The following is a 16761-nucleotide window of genomic DNA, read 5'->3' as shown; positions in this document are numbered from 1 at the left end:
ATTGAAAATTTTATTTATAATATTCAATCCATAATGTTTTTTGCATTAATTTTTTTTTTGAAATAATCAAATTGATTAAAACAAAAAACAATGAGAACAAGGCGATCGCGCGGATCCAGTCCAACAACACAAAACACTAAGAAATCAGAAGCCTAGCAATATATTCTCTCATCTTTTTATGAGTCCAACTTCTATAAACTATACTATCCATAATCTTTTTTCCTATGTGTGTATTATTGACTATACCCCCAAAACTCACTTCATTCCTATATTTCCAAAGCTCATACACAGTCTCGGTTAATGCGGTTTTGAGTAAAGTTGCTCTATGCCCCTTTCCTTTACCCTGCGCCATTGCCCAGCTAAGCTCCTCAATCCACTTCTTTGGCTGGTGGTTAATCTTTTGCCATTCCAAGATTTGAATCCAAACATCCTTCATTTCAGCATATTCAAACAGGAGGTGGTCAATTGTTTCAAGATGATCACAGAAGTTACATTTGGTATCACTAAGTAACCCAAATTTCATCATTCTAACCTTAGTGGCAAGTCTGTCATGACAGACAGTCCAGAAAACAAACTTTGCACAGGGTCTAGCTAGGTTGGAGAAAAATAATTTCCTCCAAGGAACTCTACTGGAAACATCCTGCAATTCATTGTACATTATCTTCAACACAAATCTATCCTTTTGCAACAAAGTACTCCAGTTAGTAAGAGATTGAATCTTTTGTATCTGCTTCAGAATACCTTTTAAAATCCAAGAGCAAGAATCTTTTATTCCCATTGACATCACGTTGCCATTTTTCATATAATAACAATTTATCCACTTAATCCACAGACTGTCCTTCTTACTACACACATTCCAAAGAAGCTTCATCATGGTTACTGCATTCCAGATTTCCAGATTAATCAAGTTAAGACCTCCTTGATTCTTTGGGGTACAAACCTGCTTCCAAGAGATGGGGAATTTCCTAGAGATAGTAGTTCCACCAGTCCAGAGAAATGATCGACAGATGGCATTGATTTTTTGAATCACTGTCTTTTGCATTAATTATTTTTAGACAAAAAGTATTCTTAGTTAAATAGAGATTGTAATAAAAAAAATCAATTAGAAGAAGAGAAAGATAAATACTAATGACAACGAGAGTTTTGAAAAAAAAAATATAAATTTGAAACATATTTATTGTTTTCAATTAAATTAAACATTTTCTTTAATTCTAATAAATTAAATAATTAGATCGTATAAATAGAATCAAAATAGATATCATTTTCCAACACTTAGTCAAAATATTCTCAAAAGGACATTTCTTGTACTTTGTCGAGATGTGATGACATTAAACAAAGTCTATGATTTTCATGAAGGGATGGAGAGTATTTTTGTAATAAAAATACAATCATCTCTTCAATTTCAAAAATATTTTAAACATATCAAACATATTCATGATATTTTTAACAAATATGATTCATAAACATTTTTTTATAATCCTTGAGCCTTTTCTTGGTGTCTTTTTTGTTTCCTTTTTCATTTATCACTCCTAATTTATATTTCATTTTTTTATTCCAAAAATTAGTTTTCATTTTCCTTAAATTTCTATTAAATACTGTAAATCTACCTTTAAAAAAATGTTGTCAAGAGAATTTGATTTATATTTCTAAAAATTATCAATAGGTCTAAATATATGGTTTGAATCTCTTAAACAAAATATTTTAAGTTTAAGTGTTATAGTATATCTTGAGTTTATAGAAGATTTATTGTAAAAATTATTAATAAATTATTGGTTTAAGTAGTATTTATCGATGTTTGATTTTGTTAATATTTTGATTTTATTTTTTAAAATATGTATATAAAATTGAAGGGGAAAATTGTTCTGTTTTTGGATCTAATCATTGATCGAACTAGTTTGTTAAAATTGAATGTATTTTTTTAATGCAGAAATGACCTCATTCTATCCTAGGGTTATTTTTAGACGAAACAAGTACAAGACACAATGATAATGTCTTACGAATCAATCATGATTACCCCAAACCTTCAGCCTAATGATAAAATTCGTCAGACAGAATGCTGAACGATTCTCATTCATTATCATCACCACGTTTTACATTCTCTACCCCCGAGATTGTTATATTCATATGATCCTTACTTAGTTTTTATGTGATATTGATTTGATGCTGTGCGCAAATTTATGCTTTGATGCTGTGAGAAGATATAACAAATCACAAAGCCAAAAAAGTAATTGGCTAATTTTCATGTGATACGTAGCAATTTTTGTAATGTAGGAAAAAAAAGTTAATAAAATTCAACAACTAATTACGCGATTAACCAAAACCATAGACAAAAAAATAATCCCTCAACATTCAATAATTTCTTCCCCCAAATGCTGGTTGTACGGAAGCCATTACTTTAATTAAACTTTTATAACCCACGGGTTAATTTGCCTCTACAGAGAGAATTTAAGCAAGTTTGTTTGGACCACTATTCGTGTAATCCTGCTGGTTTTAACTTCAAATGAAAATATCCATTGTTTCCCTTAAAACTTGCCAAAAGAATGTCAATCATTATATTCTTAGCTTCTAATTTACTGCCAATTGGTAAGTAATCATATGCTCTTACAATATCATATATTAGTGGATTAATTACTTCAACATAAACGTATAGCAATTATTATTATGATTGGTTGAAGGGAAATCTTAAAGGAAAGAGAAAGATATTTTTTTTTCATTTTCATTTTGTATAGTTTAAAAATTTAGAGGAAAGAAAAGACACAATATCAAAGTCAATAATTTTTTTTCTTCTTATTGTTATCTCTTCTTCAATAATTAATATTAAGTTCATATTTGCATATAAACTTAATAATGGAACAATTTTTTTTCAATCATAATACATATATATATATATATATTTGATAACTTGAATAAAAAAATTGGAAATAAAAAAATAGATAGCTAAACGTTTACTAAGAATGGTAATAATATATTTTCTTAACATATCATCTTAGATTTCTGGATTTAAGTATCAAATGAAAGATATAAAATTATTTAATGTCTTAAATTTTAAAAATATTTTATAATATCTTATTTAAATAATTCAAATTTTATTTAAAAAATCAATTATGACAATATAGAAGTACTTGTAAGGTCATTTAATTTGTTAAAGATATGATACTCGACAAGTTAAGAAAAATAATACAAGACAAATATGTAAGTAATAGGATAGTTATTTTAAATTGTATATCGTTTGACAAATAACGGATAACACAAATAAAATAATATAAAATTTACTAAAATACATAATATTAATTATTTTAATATAATTTAATGTTAAATTAAATGTGTTTACTTGAATTAAAAAAAGAGAGAGATTAGAATTAAAAAAATAATGTTTCCTTTTTAAAACGATTACGTTGATTAGTTACTATTTTTTGTTATTAAAGAGATGGAAATGTAAATATACGTGTCATTTTAATATTTTGTATATAGGACAAAAAAATTTCTCATGATTTTTAAATTAGAGATTTTGTCCAATTTTTATTTGCTTGATTTGTGTTGTTTCATAATTTTTTTAAAATCAAATGTGAAACAAAAATAATTGTTTTATTCAGTACCATATTTTTTTACGAATCAAACATAAAATTTAATTTTAACATACTGTTAATCTAAGATTTTTATACTATTATCTAATTAAAAATTATTCTATATGTGATTTTAAAAATTATCATCATAAAAATTATTATTCTTAGTTATATAACAATTCAAGATTGAATGAAAACATGAAGAAGAAAATCTATAAATCTTTGAGTATTCAAACTAATTTTACATTTGATGGACATGCGTCGTTTTTTTTTCTTTTGGAGAAATGTTGACGACACTATTTCTAATATTTTTAAATATTTTTCATGTAATTGATTAAAATTTATTAAAAATTATTAATTTTGATAGGATTTATTTCTCATTCAATTTAAATCAGAAGAAAAAAAAATCAACGAACGAGAAGCAAAACCTACCGATAAATAATAATTTCCTATAAATTCTAATTAATTATAAGTAGAGTCTTAAAAAACAAGTGTTAGAGAGATGATCACTGGCTTTTCTCTTTCGTTTTATTCTCTCGTAAGTTTAACAAAAAAAATATCTTATAAAACTACTTGAATAAAAGAAATGAATATGACTATTACCTTGCGTCGCCGACTTTCATATATGTGTGAGGATGTGTGTCTCCCTATTTACGGTTATAATTATGAAATCCCCTGTAGATTTCGGGTACAAAATGATTTGGATTAATTGTGATGACAAATATAATACATAATCACACACACGAATATTGGTGAGCTTATTCCTGCATTATTCACGTTATCTTTTCTATGATTTCCTAGTGAAAGCTGAAACTTTTGCAGGATTGGTGACTGTACATAAAAGAAAAATCGAGAAAGAGAGAATGAATTAGGTCAAAATCACTTGCTTTAACGTTGGACATGTTGGATGGGTTCCACAAATTGTTAGAAATGATTGTTGTTGGAGATCCGTCAAGGTTTTATATTTGAGGCAGTGTGGACCGATCATCATTCTTTTCCTTTTAATAATAAACTTGAAATGATCAAGTTTTAGCTCTATCCAAAGCGCCTAATTCTGCCACAATTTTAATCAAAAAGAGTACTAATCCCGCTACTGATCATGAATTAGCTTAAGATGTTAATTGAACGTAATCAACAAACCTAAGCAAAGAGACCAAAATTGTGAGGACAGGAAGGCCATGCAAATGATTTAGGCACATGACACTTCTTACTTGTCCAATATCTTTTTGGCCTTCCAATATGGAATATAAATCTCAAGCTTAATTTATATAAATGCTCAATTTCTCACCCTTTTATTTATATACCCTCCAGAAAGGGGAAACCAAAACCATACATGTCCAAGTTAACTATATATTTCAAGATCGGTGTGCTTGTGCCAAAGGGAGAAAAAAATGTACAACAAGCACAACAACCCACATAAATCAAGAACAGAGGGTTTTGTTGTTATACAAATAAGAACTGAAGAAGAAGCATCCTTTGAACAAATCCCTCAACCTTGTCCAAAGTTGAACCTCTCTGCCATGAAGCTCTTTCAACGCTTTCGCAAGATCTTCATGCGCCTAGTGTTCTCGGTACCTAATTCTCGTCGCTCAAAGGATTCGAAGCACAAAGTAAACGACCAGTTTGAACCGCCCAAGACTTCATGCAGTTCGTACTATTCCTCTTACTCGCATTACAATGAGGCCATTGCGGATTGCATCGAGTTTTTCAATAAGTCAGCACAAGATGGCGTTTTGGATGGTCGAAAATCTGATGTTGTCTGAGAGTCTGACATTAATTATCCTTTGATTAATGTCTTGTGTTCTTTGATTCGGTTGCCACCATATGTGGTTCATTATACTTATTACATTATTTTCCTTATGCTATAATGATCATGTATATGCATATGTATATGGGAGCATTGAATTTTGCATATATAATGGAATTACTTCAATTCGATTGCTTCTTTTTTATGTTAATTAATTTTTCAATTATGCTTCAATCGTGTGTATACAACAAGGGAGAATAATGTTGTCTGTGTAGTGGCTCTTGGATGGGGTTGAAATGTTGAATTGGATGAGTTTTCAGGTTCTATTATAACGCGAAACAGCAAAAAGCAAAGCTTGTGTGCAAAATCATGAAAGAATAAAAGATTCATGACCAGACTGATTTGAAGTTGGATCTACCCACCCTAAATTTGAGGCTGATAGTGATAGGTGGTATTTCCCTCACTTAACATGTCAGAGCCAGAATCTGAATATCCCATAATTGTTAACAAGAATGATCAATATAGAATTCTTATTTGTAATCCTCCTATTCATGAAAATTTTAATATTGAACTAATTCAGAATTCGATATGGAACAAATAAAATCTAATAAAAAATTACTTCTATAAAAAGCGAATTCAAATGATATCTAAATAATTTAATTTTAATTCTAATATATTAATTAGTTGTGTCTAGAAGGACAATTTTTCCGCTGTACATGTTATGTTTCTAACTCTAATTTAGAGCTCACAATGACATGCTGAATATTTTTCATTAACTTATATTATGTTTGAATTAGATTTATGATGAAAAATAAAATCAATTGTTTTTTTTCTAAGGGGAAAACAAACTAATAAATAAGTTTTTTTACTTTTTATGGCATCATCAATATTTTACGGAGTATAATTAATTCTTTAATGTTATTCAAACATATTATGAAGATGACTAAAGTGATTGATTAAATTATTTTTGTGAATCTTAGAATGTTTGAAAATATATTATTTATAATATAATAGTTTAAAGTTAAGTAATTTATGTAAGCATACTATTGGAGATACTCTTAGATTATAGTTATGTTTAATAAGATATTTCAGTTAATTTTTAATTTTTTAATCAACTAAAAAATTCATTTGGTTGTTTAATAAACGAGTTATTTTTAGTAGTTTTTCAGTAATTTTTAGTATTTTTTTAAAATTTTACTTCAAGTAATATTTTTTAAAATGTTAATTTTTAACTTTTAGCTTTTATATTTTTTTTCTTTTTTATCCTTAATATATTCATCAAATTTATTGCTTACCCTTTTCAAATATGTCATTTTATTATTTTTCAATCATTTTACACTTTTCAGTTACTTCAATAACCAATTTTATCAAATATTTATATTTTATAAGTCAGTTTTTAGCCAATTTTTTTTCAGCTAATCTTGCTGAACTATGTATGTTTGGATTAAAGAATTTGAAAAATATTTACTAATTCTACTGCACAATAATAAATCTTATACACTAAAAAAGGAAGAAAAAAATGTTGCTTCTTGAATAAAAGTAATTTTAGGCTCTCACAACTTTAATTTAAACATATACTTAAGGTTGATCGGACATAAGTGATTGAATATAGATAATTAATGTGTTAAAGTTAAAGTTAAATTGTTCATAATTCTTGATTAAATTTTACTTACTTTTTATATGAATTTCAAATTAATTTTTGTCATGATAGATTAAAAATAACACTTAAACTCTATTAAAAATATAAGTTTTATTTTTTTACTGAAATTTAAGTATTTTTCTTAGGAATCTTAGCTACGTTTAGATTTTGCTAATTGACACGGGAGTATTGCAACCGTTGAAGTTATATGCCAACCATTCCCTAGAAGACACTAACACACTAAGAACGAAATCTACAGAAAAAAATATTTAAATTCATATGTAAATCAATTTAATGTCTAGACCACCTAACGGTCTACCAACGATAAATTCATTGTTTTTTTTATAAAAAAAATCCTTCACAATATTTAAATTATATATTTTTACTATATTTACTAAAATATAATTTACCACATCTAAAACTAAATCACACCTGATCAAATTGGAATATATTTGTAAATACATCCATCAGGCTTCAGCAAAAAAATAAAATTAAATACATACCACTTATAAGGTTTGAGAAATCAAATTTTGTTTCAAAGTCAAATCGGTTCACCATTCAAAGTCAAAGTCAAACAGCACTTATATGCAAAAAATTAAATAAAATAAAAAATAAAAAATGTCTTAATAAAAATTAAATTCATGATCTTTTATTTATAAATAAGATAATAAACTATTAACAGAGTTATTTTATTTGATTAACTATATTAACATATGTATCATTATTCATGAGTTATTAATCTTTTTTCAAATTATCAAAATTTATAAATTAAAAAATATTTAATAAATAAATTTTTTTAATTTTATTTTATGTTATTTTATATGTCTTTATTTTAAATAGTTTACATATTTTTTTTATTTTACCAATTTATATTTAAATTTCATAAATTAATATGTAAATTATTTACATAAATTTTTGTAAATTAATTTTAATATACATATTATTTTCACTCTAATTAAATAATATTTATATGTTAAGTATATTTTAATTTATAAATTTTAATAATTTTAAAAATAATAATTCTTGACTAATGATACATAGAAAATAATTTTAATATACTTAACTAAACAAAGAAAGTATTTTATTGTCTTGTTTATGAATAAATTTAAATAAATTACAAGACTAAAAATAATTTTTATATTAATATAAATTTACAAAAAATTTATGTAAATAATTTGCATATTAATTTATGAAATTTAATTATAAATTGGTAAAATAAAAATTAAAAAATTAAATTATTAAAAAACATATACAATAAAATTAAAAATATTTATATATTAAATCTTTTTTTTAATTTATAAATTTTGATAAGTTGAAAAAAGAAATTAATAACTCTTGATTAATGATACATAAAAAATAATATTAATGTAGTTAACAAATGTCTTAATGATGTATTGTTTTCTTTATAAATAAAGAGTTATTAATTCAATTTCTATTAAGATATTTTTTTATTTCATTTAATCATTTTTCACATATGCTTAACTACCTTTCACAAAAGAATATGATAAGCATCACTGAATTCTTAAAATAATTACTTCAAAACATATTTATGACACTAGATAAAAAAAATATGAAAAATAATATTAAAAATTTGTTTCCATAAAAATAATTCATTGAGTAATCTCCCTGTTTCGAATTTTTACTCAAATATTTTTTTTAAATAATAACATCTTATTTTAAACTTATAAGTTAAAACATATTTTTTGTCCCTCTATTATTTATAATTTGTGATTTTAATTCCCCTATTATTTAATTGAAATATTCTATTTTTCACTCTTAAAAATTCATGATTTTAGTTTTTATGGTCAATTTTAGATTTGAATATGTTCTTTTTTTAATAAATTAAGTTTGTTAGTAAATAAATAATTTTTTTAAAAAATTTATTATGTGGATAGTAAATAAACATATGATAGTCAACGTTTAGATGGTATATTAATCACTTGGAGTAAACTTGTGTATTTTTTAAAAGTGAAAGACGAAATATTTTAATTAAAAAATTAGGAACTATAATTATAAAATTTTTAATAATGGGAAATGAAATATCTCAATTAAAAAATGAGGAAACTAAAACTGTGGATTTAAGAAAATAGGAGGATGAAAAATAAATTTTAGTCAAACTTATATTGATAAAAAGTTTTAAAAATAAATATCATGTAGAATTGATTTAATCAGCATAAATTTATTTTAATGATATAAAATATAAAATATATAATTTATAAACCAACATTTTAGTATGTGCATCTCTGTTTGGGTTTTTTTTTTTAATTTAAAAATTCTCTAAAATAAGAGGATTGAATCTTGCACATCGAAGAACATGTATATGTTGGGCAAGTTATGCTTTGTAAAAATCTTATGACTTATCCAATGATTCTCATCATGAAGAAGACTAAAATCTTCGAAGAAACATAATATTTTAAAAGATTCCTATATTCAATATCACCCTCGACAGATATTTGAGTCACACTGCTAAATTAATTTTGAGCATATAAATAAAACATGATTTAATTATTATGCGTTGTAAAAAAAATTTGCACTATGAACTAATTAAAAGATATTATTGGTATAATTTTAAGGTATTTATTATAAAAAAGAAACTTATCGTATATATAATAATTTATAATTCAATGATAATAGAAAAATATTTTATTTATACTGTAGGTGCAAAATCTATCTTCCCATAAAGCGTGTTGAGCTTGAGAATTCACGCGGAAACACAATGTAAACACTTCAATGATACATTTTATTTGATTTGTTTGTATCCATCTTTACACATGTTATTTCTCTTCTGAAAGAAACCAATACCTACACCATATTGATTTATTAACGTATTCCATAAATTCAGGCCACGACTTAAAATTTTGTCACTTGCTCATTACACGATTTTGATCTCAACTCTTGAATTGGAATAAATCGCTTTGATTCTTTGGATCTAATGTGTCTAAATAAAAACTGAGAATGTGAAATTGGAATAATGGTGCTTTATAACATGAACCACGCTCAACATGCATTCATATTCCGCTACTCTGTCTGCTACCGGCATCTCATGAGTTTAATTAACTACACTGTACGGACCATTTGCCATTGAAGTCTGTTAGATTACAGAGGACATGAAAATATACCTTCTGAGAAGAAACTCTAAACAAAATGCAGTTGCCAATTAACATATTAATTAGTAGTAAACAGAAAACATATATGGTACTTGGTGTGATTAAAAATTGGTTTCATGGAATTTCTTGGGTTCCCTTTTTCCTTGAAAAGATGGCTCCAATGAAAGGAATGAGCGACTTCTTGTTCTTCTTCCTGAGAGAAGGGTGCCTTTCCAACTTTTCAACCCCGTGTTGCGGGTTCGCGAACGTCACGTACCTTTTCTTTTGGAACTCCATCTTATCCTCGTCGAATCTCGAACTTTTCACTCCAAACGTCGTTAAGTTCTCCACAAACTTTACATCTTCGATTTCAGATTCCTCTGGGTGCTTCTGTGTTTCCCGTTGCTTCAATTGTCGGAGCTCTTGCTTCGTACGTTCTAGCTCTTCCTGCAGAGAAGACAGACAATGCGCCATTACCATGCTTTCTTCCTTTGCCCTCTGCAGGTTTTCCCGCGTCTCATCTAACTCGGCTTCAACGCTTTCAATTCTCGAAAATTCACCGCCGTTTTCATTTGCTCCACTCTGTATCTATAACAACCAATTAGATCTATGAAAAAGAAATGTAAGATAAATGAATTATGTAATAGAGAGGAATAGGAAGTGAAAGTAACGATATAAAAAGTTATTGAATAAGTTTAGTTAGTATTTCAATATTTCACACAATTACGAAGCTTGAGATATACAATGAATAGATTATAATTAAGGTATCCTACGTGCAAAAGCATAAATTAATAGTATAGTTTTTCACGGCCTTTATTCTATGACACGATAAAGAAAGCAAGACACGCAAATTACAAGAAAGCACACGACACAGTCTGCAGACTGCAGTTGAATAACCATCTGTTACAAGCAACCATAAGGTTGGACCAACTTATGCTTCCCTGTGCTCTCCTCAAATATATGTTTATTATTTAAACTTAAATATGTTTTTGTTTCATGATACATCAATGAATTTTATTTTACATTTTTAATAATTTTTTATATATTGAGATTTTAATAAAATAAAATAATGTTTTTAATATTTGTTATTTTGTTTTAATCCTTTTAATATATCTATTTTTTATTATAATCCTTATAATATTTAATTAATTTTTTTAAAAAAATATTTGATAGAAACTAATAACAAATGACCTAAATATTCTAGTGACAAAAACAAAAATATATACAGTAAATTGTCTAAAATAAAAATAACAATGACCAAAGTCAATTTTCTTTTGTTTTATTTTGAAACTCGAAGCAAAGAAAAGAAATTATTAAAAATTTAAAACAAAATATGTTAATTCATTACAAATCAAAAGCATATTTAAATTTATTATCAAATATATTCTGAATTCCTCTTGTGTAAAATTTTGGAAGATATAGATGATTTGAACCATCTAAATGTTGGTAAAATGATTTGTAAATTGGGACTCAAAAGTAAAAATGTTACTATTAGTTCAGAAATCTAAGGCCAGCACAATTGATGCCTAGGGCTACGGGCACGAGTCGCTGAAAAACTAAACAAATGAAAGCAGTTTTGTGTAAATGTTCTGAAATGGATTGTAGATGAGTGATGCTACACAGAACAAAAAAAATTGGTACTTTTGTCTAGAACTACGTAATCAAGAAAAAATTTAATGAATTAAAGAGTAAAAAAATAAAACAAGAGGGCTTTCAGAAGTAAGATATTTTTTAGGTGCCACCAAGTAAATTTCACTGTAGATCAATTGGTCATATCATATGTATGTGTGTGTATAAATGAGTAAGCAATAAAGTGAAGTGATTTGTAGAACCTTTTTGAGCTTGTTAGCACTTGCATAAACTTCCCCGGCCAAAACTTTCTCACCAAACAACGAGACAGCCTCTTTGACAGACCGGAATGGCGCCCTTGTGTCTATCTCGGCCTTTCTGACCAGCATGACACCATCTTCCATGTTCATGTTTGTGTTTCTTCCAAAGTGGAAACAGCGAACAAGGATAGCTGGCTGGTAGTGAATGTGAGAGAGAGGGAGAGAAGAATGAGATGGATTGGACAAAGGAGAGGGTTTAGATATAAGATTGGAAGCTTCGTTTCTTCGCGTCCACTTCACTAGAATTCTGTTATGTTTGAGGGCGAAGGCGGTGGGTGGATGCTCTTGGTACTGTTGGTGTTGGACCTAAATGGCCCAAAAGTTTTATATATTTTTAGCACAACTAAAGAGAAGGACTCTTCACCCACCAGAGAAGCCTATGGAAAGCTACAGGGTTCATATTATGGCAAATGTGACAGAAAAATAAAAATAAAATAAAATGATTCTTGGATACCATTATGTGTTTATACTTGGAGAAAAATAAAAGAGTAAGGGATTGATATGTGATAATGTGATGTAATTAAAAAAAACACAAAAAAATAAAAAGTATTGATAAAGTGTTTGTAGACTGTGCAAAAAATCATCCACATTGATTAAAAAACGCATGTATGATGTCATAGTAAAATTGATAGAACACAAAGTCAAAGATGCATATACAATGTTGTTATGCATATAAAAATGAATTAGAAAATTTAATAAGGAGAAAAAAAAAAGATAATTGTGTTGTAGCAAAAAAGGATCTTGATTGGACAGGAGCACCTAAGTTGATAATTGGTCAGACGATTCAAAGAAAAGGAAATGATCTTGGTTCATGTGGCCAAGAAAAGTTTTATAAGGGACCTATGATAGGTGTCAAATATTCTTACCAACATTTTGGGCAAGTCATCCGACTGCATTGGACAAAATCCAGGAGCAAAGACCATGTGGGGTACCTACAAGGATTCCAATGCTTAAGTTAGTTCAGACCCAAAGGAATAAGTAGGAAAACAAACATACCTAAGTACCCCTTGATGTGCACTTATATAGAGTGAGTGTGACTTCAACATCTTTTATGATGATTGGTGTGATTGGGGCATTGATTGAGGGAGCCACCCAGTCAAGGCAATTAGTCATTATGGTTAAGACTCTCATGCACCAGTGATGAGCAACACAATTTAAGGGATTGTCAGGTCTAACAATTATGATCGATCGAAAGCTTGTCCAAATATTTCTTGAAAAATGGTACTTTATTGCACTGCCTAGAATGAAGGGACGCAAGACTTCTTATAGTGTTGCTTACTTTGTCCTCAAGGATCCCAAAAATCTTTTACAGAGTGGAGTGCATATAGAGTAGAAGGGCCACTGATAGTAGATAAAGTCAACATCATTACAAACTGAGTTAGGAAAAAAAATGTGAAATGCAAAAACATTATACAAAAAAGCTTTGTAAATGTTCATCATTCATCGAATAAATAGGGTTTGAGATAATGGCAACAATGAATATGATGAGCAAATGGATAACAAATGGCTATGACCCTATATTTTCATATGATACTTTTGAGTTAATGTGCTAATGCTTGGGTGAACTTTACACCTAATCAACACCTTACCAATGTAAATGTAAATTGCATTTAGAAAGATCCATGATCACTCTAGTCAGCCAAATTTTATACATAAAGTTAAATGTCCCTCAAAATACAAAAGAGTGAATATTTTGGTTTCTCCTTTTATCAGTGTCTCGGACCAAATTATCCTCACAAGACTACACAAATAAGCATTTACTAATTGCTAACCAAGTTGTCACTTATTATTCACTCATATCTTCGTTGTAGTAACACTCTAAGCACAAAGGACTATAAGAATTATAGTTGTTAGATTACTCCTCTCAATGCATTATTATCATCATATCCATCTAAACCAACATGAATCTTAATCCTGATCAAGTGTTATAATTTGTTAGAATGAAAAGATTGGATATTAAGACACCAATTTAAACTTATGAGTTGTACCATGGTTTGCAATAAAAAAAAATAGGCCAAAGAAAAAGTAGAAGTAAACACGAATTTTAACAAAATTGTGATAAATATGAAATGTAGAAGCAAAATCAATGATAATGACAAAAAAAAAAAAGTTGTGCCAGGAAGGAAATTATTAGCAATTGTTAACCAAGATAAAGAAGAAAAAAAAGCTAACCTAAGTGCATGCAATTAAATTGCAAACATGTATGGAATATAACATCCCATAATGGTGTTGCCTCTATGTATTATCTACGAGACATCATAGTGTTTGCACAACCACTCCACTTTTAAAAGATTCTCAAAGTTCCTCGAGTAAAAGTAAGAACTACCATTGATTCACAAGTCCTGTGTCCCTTCACCTAGGTTGTGCAATTTGAAGCCAAAGCCCACCAACTGTCAACGCACAGAAGGAACTAATTAAATTAACGGCAAGCATACCTACCATTGTCAATCATGCAATTAAGTACCATGTAACATTATTAAACTAATAGATTTTTCTTATAATTCGTATAGACTTATTATTTTATAAATATTAAAAAAATAGAAAATTACATGGTATAAAGTTATAATATGAAAAAGGTTTCTTCACTGAGAAAAAATATCAAATCAGGTTGTTTTCAATTGAAGAGTGAGAGAGGGAAAACATATTTGGACAAGGAAAAAAATTCACTTGCTTTCAAAACATAGATATAGGAAGAGAGATGCAAACACAATATGTGAAAGAGATACAAAGTATAGATCAAGAAAAAAAGGAGTCACACATCTCCGAAGAGTGAGAAAGAAAGCACAGATTAGGTTGCTTTCCATTGATGAGTGATAAAGGGATATTAGATTTGGGAAAGAGAAAGATCCACTCACTTTCAAAGCATGGATCTAAAAGAAAGAAAGATTAGGAGCTTAGATCAAGGGAAGGAAAAAGGTTTGCTCACCTTCAAAGAGAAAGAAAGAAATAACAAATAAGGTTGTTTTCCATTGAAGAGTGTTAGAGAAAAAATAAATCTGAACAATGAAAAAAATTCACTTACTTTGAGAGCATAGATTTGAGAGGAGAGATGAGGAGGGAGCGAGTGAGAGGAATAAAAAGTGTACATCAAGGGAAGAAAAATAAGTCATTCACATTCAGAGAGTGAGAAAGAAAGCAGAGATTGGATTACTTTCCATCAAAGAGTGATAGAGGAATATCAATTATGGAAAAAAGAAAGATTCATTCACTTTCAAAGCGTAGATTTAGAGGAGAGGGAGATATGAAACTTAGATCAAGGGAAGGAAAAACAATTTGCTCACCTTCAAAGATAAAAAAATAAATAGAAAATCAAGTCATTTTCCATTGAAGAGTGAGAGAGAGAAATAGATCTGGACAAGAAAAAAAGTCACTTACATTCGAAGAGGTGAAAAAAGTGCAAGTGAAAGAGATAAAAAAAGTATAGATCAAGGGAAGGAAAATGAGAGATTCACCTTTAGAGAGTGAGAACGAAAGCATAGATCAGATTGCTTTCCATCAAAGAGCGGTGGAGAAATATTAGATCTGGAAAAGAGAACCATTTGCTCACTTTCAAAGCATAGATCTAGGGAAAAGAAATAGAGAGAGAAAGGGACAAAGAGAGATAAGGAACTCAGATCAAGGGAATGAAAAAGGTTTACTCACTTTTGAAGAGTGAGAAAAAAATAGCAAATTAGGTTGCTTTCAACCGAAAAGTGGGAGAGAAATAATAGATCTGGAGAAGGAGAAAAATTCACTTACTTTCAAAGTGTAGTAGATCTGGTGACAAAGATGTGTAGAGAGTGAGTGAGAAAGATAAAAAAAACATAGATCAAGGGAAGAAAAGATAATAACTCACCTTCAGAGAACGAGAAAGAAAATGCAAGGAAGGGGAAGAGAGAGGGGGAAAGAAAAAGAAGGAGGCGAGGGATAAAAAAACCTAGGTCAAGGAATAAAAAGAGAGAGTCACTCACTTTTAAATAATAGATTTTGGGGGAGAGAGATGATGTTCCAAAGCCACAAGAGAGAAAAAATACAAATAAGAGGAAGAACTTGATTTTTAAATAGAAATTAATATAATAAAAAAACAACTATTAAAGCTAATGTTATTTTAAAAAATAAAAGATTTTCAAGTAATGTATATTTCTCATATTGGAAATAAAATAAGTTATAAAAAAAAACAAAAAAAAACATGTATAAGTTATTTAAATCCAATAACCCATTATACATGAACTTTGTCAATTTACAAGATATGATACTACATGAATTATATGCATCACGACTTACAGGATTATAAGATAAGTATTCACTACAATTAAAATTAGTTTCTAAGTTTGCTGGACCATGTCCATTTTTAAAATGGGCATCCTAATCCTAATCCCAAGTTTAATACAATTATTTGTTTTTCTTTTAATTTTTATTTCTTTTGATTTTTTTCATTTCTTAATTAGACCTATTGAGCCCAACAATTTTACCTTTTCTAACTGGGCTATACGAGCGTACAACATTATTTGTCGTGTAGTTTTGCTTCAGATTTTTGCTCTTTATGCTATTTTTTATTTTGTACAATCACTTAAATATTATCTCTCGTTTAAACATCCATCTTTGCTCGTTTAGACACAATCAAACCTTGTTTCGGACAAAAACTAATGCATTATAATTTTACGAAGACAGAACTTCTCACAAAGACAAAATCTGAAATATCAATTTGATAAGGAGTTAATGAAAGACAGACAAAACTTTTTACAAAAACAAAATCTGAACTATCAATTCCACAGGGACTTATGAGGATGAAAGACATACAATTTTTTTAGAAAGACAAAATCTGAAAGGTCAATTTTCCAATGACGAAAAAACATAT

The 16761-nt window shown here is 28.1% G+C and overlaps 2 protein-coding genes across 4 annotated transcripts; one reads left to right on the top strand and one right to left on the bottom strand.

Moving 5' to 3' along the window:
- The first annotated feature begins 4790 nt into the window (after positions 1-4790).
- LOC114413994 lies at positions 4791-5506 on the top strand. Its single transcript, XM_028378377.1, has one exon. The coding sequence runs from the start codon at positions 4955-4957 to the stop codon at positions 5324-5326; it is 372 nt and encodes a 123-aa protein (XP_028234178.1). The 5' UTR covers positions 4791-4954; the 3' UTR covers positions 5327-5506.
- Positions 5507-9907: 4401 nt separating this feature from the next.
- Positions 9908-15862, bottom strand: LOC114414594 (WEB family protein At1g75720-like). 3 transcript variants are annotated; one of them, XM_028378900.1, is made up of 6 exons: positions 15377-15841; positions 14251-14314; positions 12929-13265; positions 12791-12856; positions 11868-12230; positions 9908-10623 (listed from the first exon to the last, which is right to left on the bottom strand). In XM_028378900.1, exons 3-6 carry the CDS (start codon positions 12968-12970, stop codon positions 10171-10173), a joined length of 924 nt encoding a protein of 307 aa, XP_028234701.1. In that variant the 5' UTR covers positions 12971-13265; positions 14251-14314; positions 15377-15841; the 3' UTR covers positions 9908-10170. The 3 variants fall into 3 exon arrangements, with proteins under 3 accessions (XP_028234701.1, XP_028234702.1, XP_028234703.1); XM_028378901.1 differs by having other exon boundaries at positions 9908-10617; positions 12929-14314; positions 15377-15862; XM_028378902.1 differs by having other exon boundaries at positions 12921-14314; positions 15377-15563.
- Between the last annotated feature and the right edge of the window lie 899 nt (positions 15863-16761).

This window comes from Glycine soja, chromosome 6, assembly GCF_004193775.1.
Source record: "Glycine soja cultivar W05 chromosome 6, ASM419377v2, whole genome shotgun sequence".
Classification (NCBI taxonomy): Eukaryota; Viridiplantae; Streptophyta; class Magnoliopsida; order Fabales; family Fabaceae; genus Glycine; species Glycine soja.
This window is presented reverse-complemented; position numbering and strand designations above follow the sequence as displayed.

Coding starts and splice junctions, on each gene's coding strand:
- LOC114413994 (XM_028378377.1), top strand. CDS start 4,955: ATGTACAACAAGCACAACAACCCACATAAATCAAGAACAGAGGGTTTT.
- LOC114414594 (XM_028378900.1), bottom strand. CDS start 12,970: ATGTTGAAGTCACACTCACTCTATATAAGTGCACATCAAGGG. Junction 12,231..12,790: donor ATGACTTGCCCAAAATGTTG/GTAAGAATATTT, acceptor TGGGCCATTTAG/GTCCAACACCAACAGTACCA. Junction 10,624..11,867: donor GTGCTAACAAGCTCAAAAAG/GTTCTACAAATC, acceptor TGGTTGTTATAG/ATACAGAGTGGAGCAAATGA.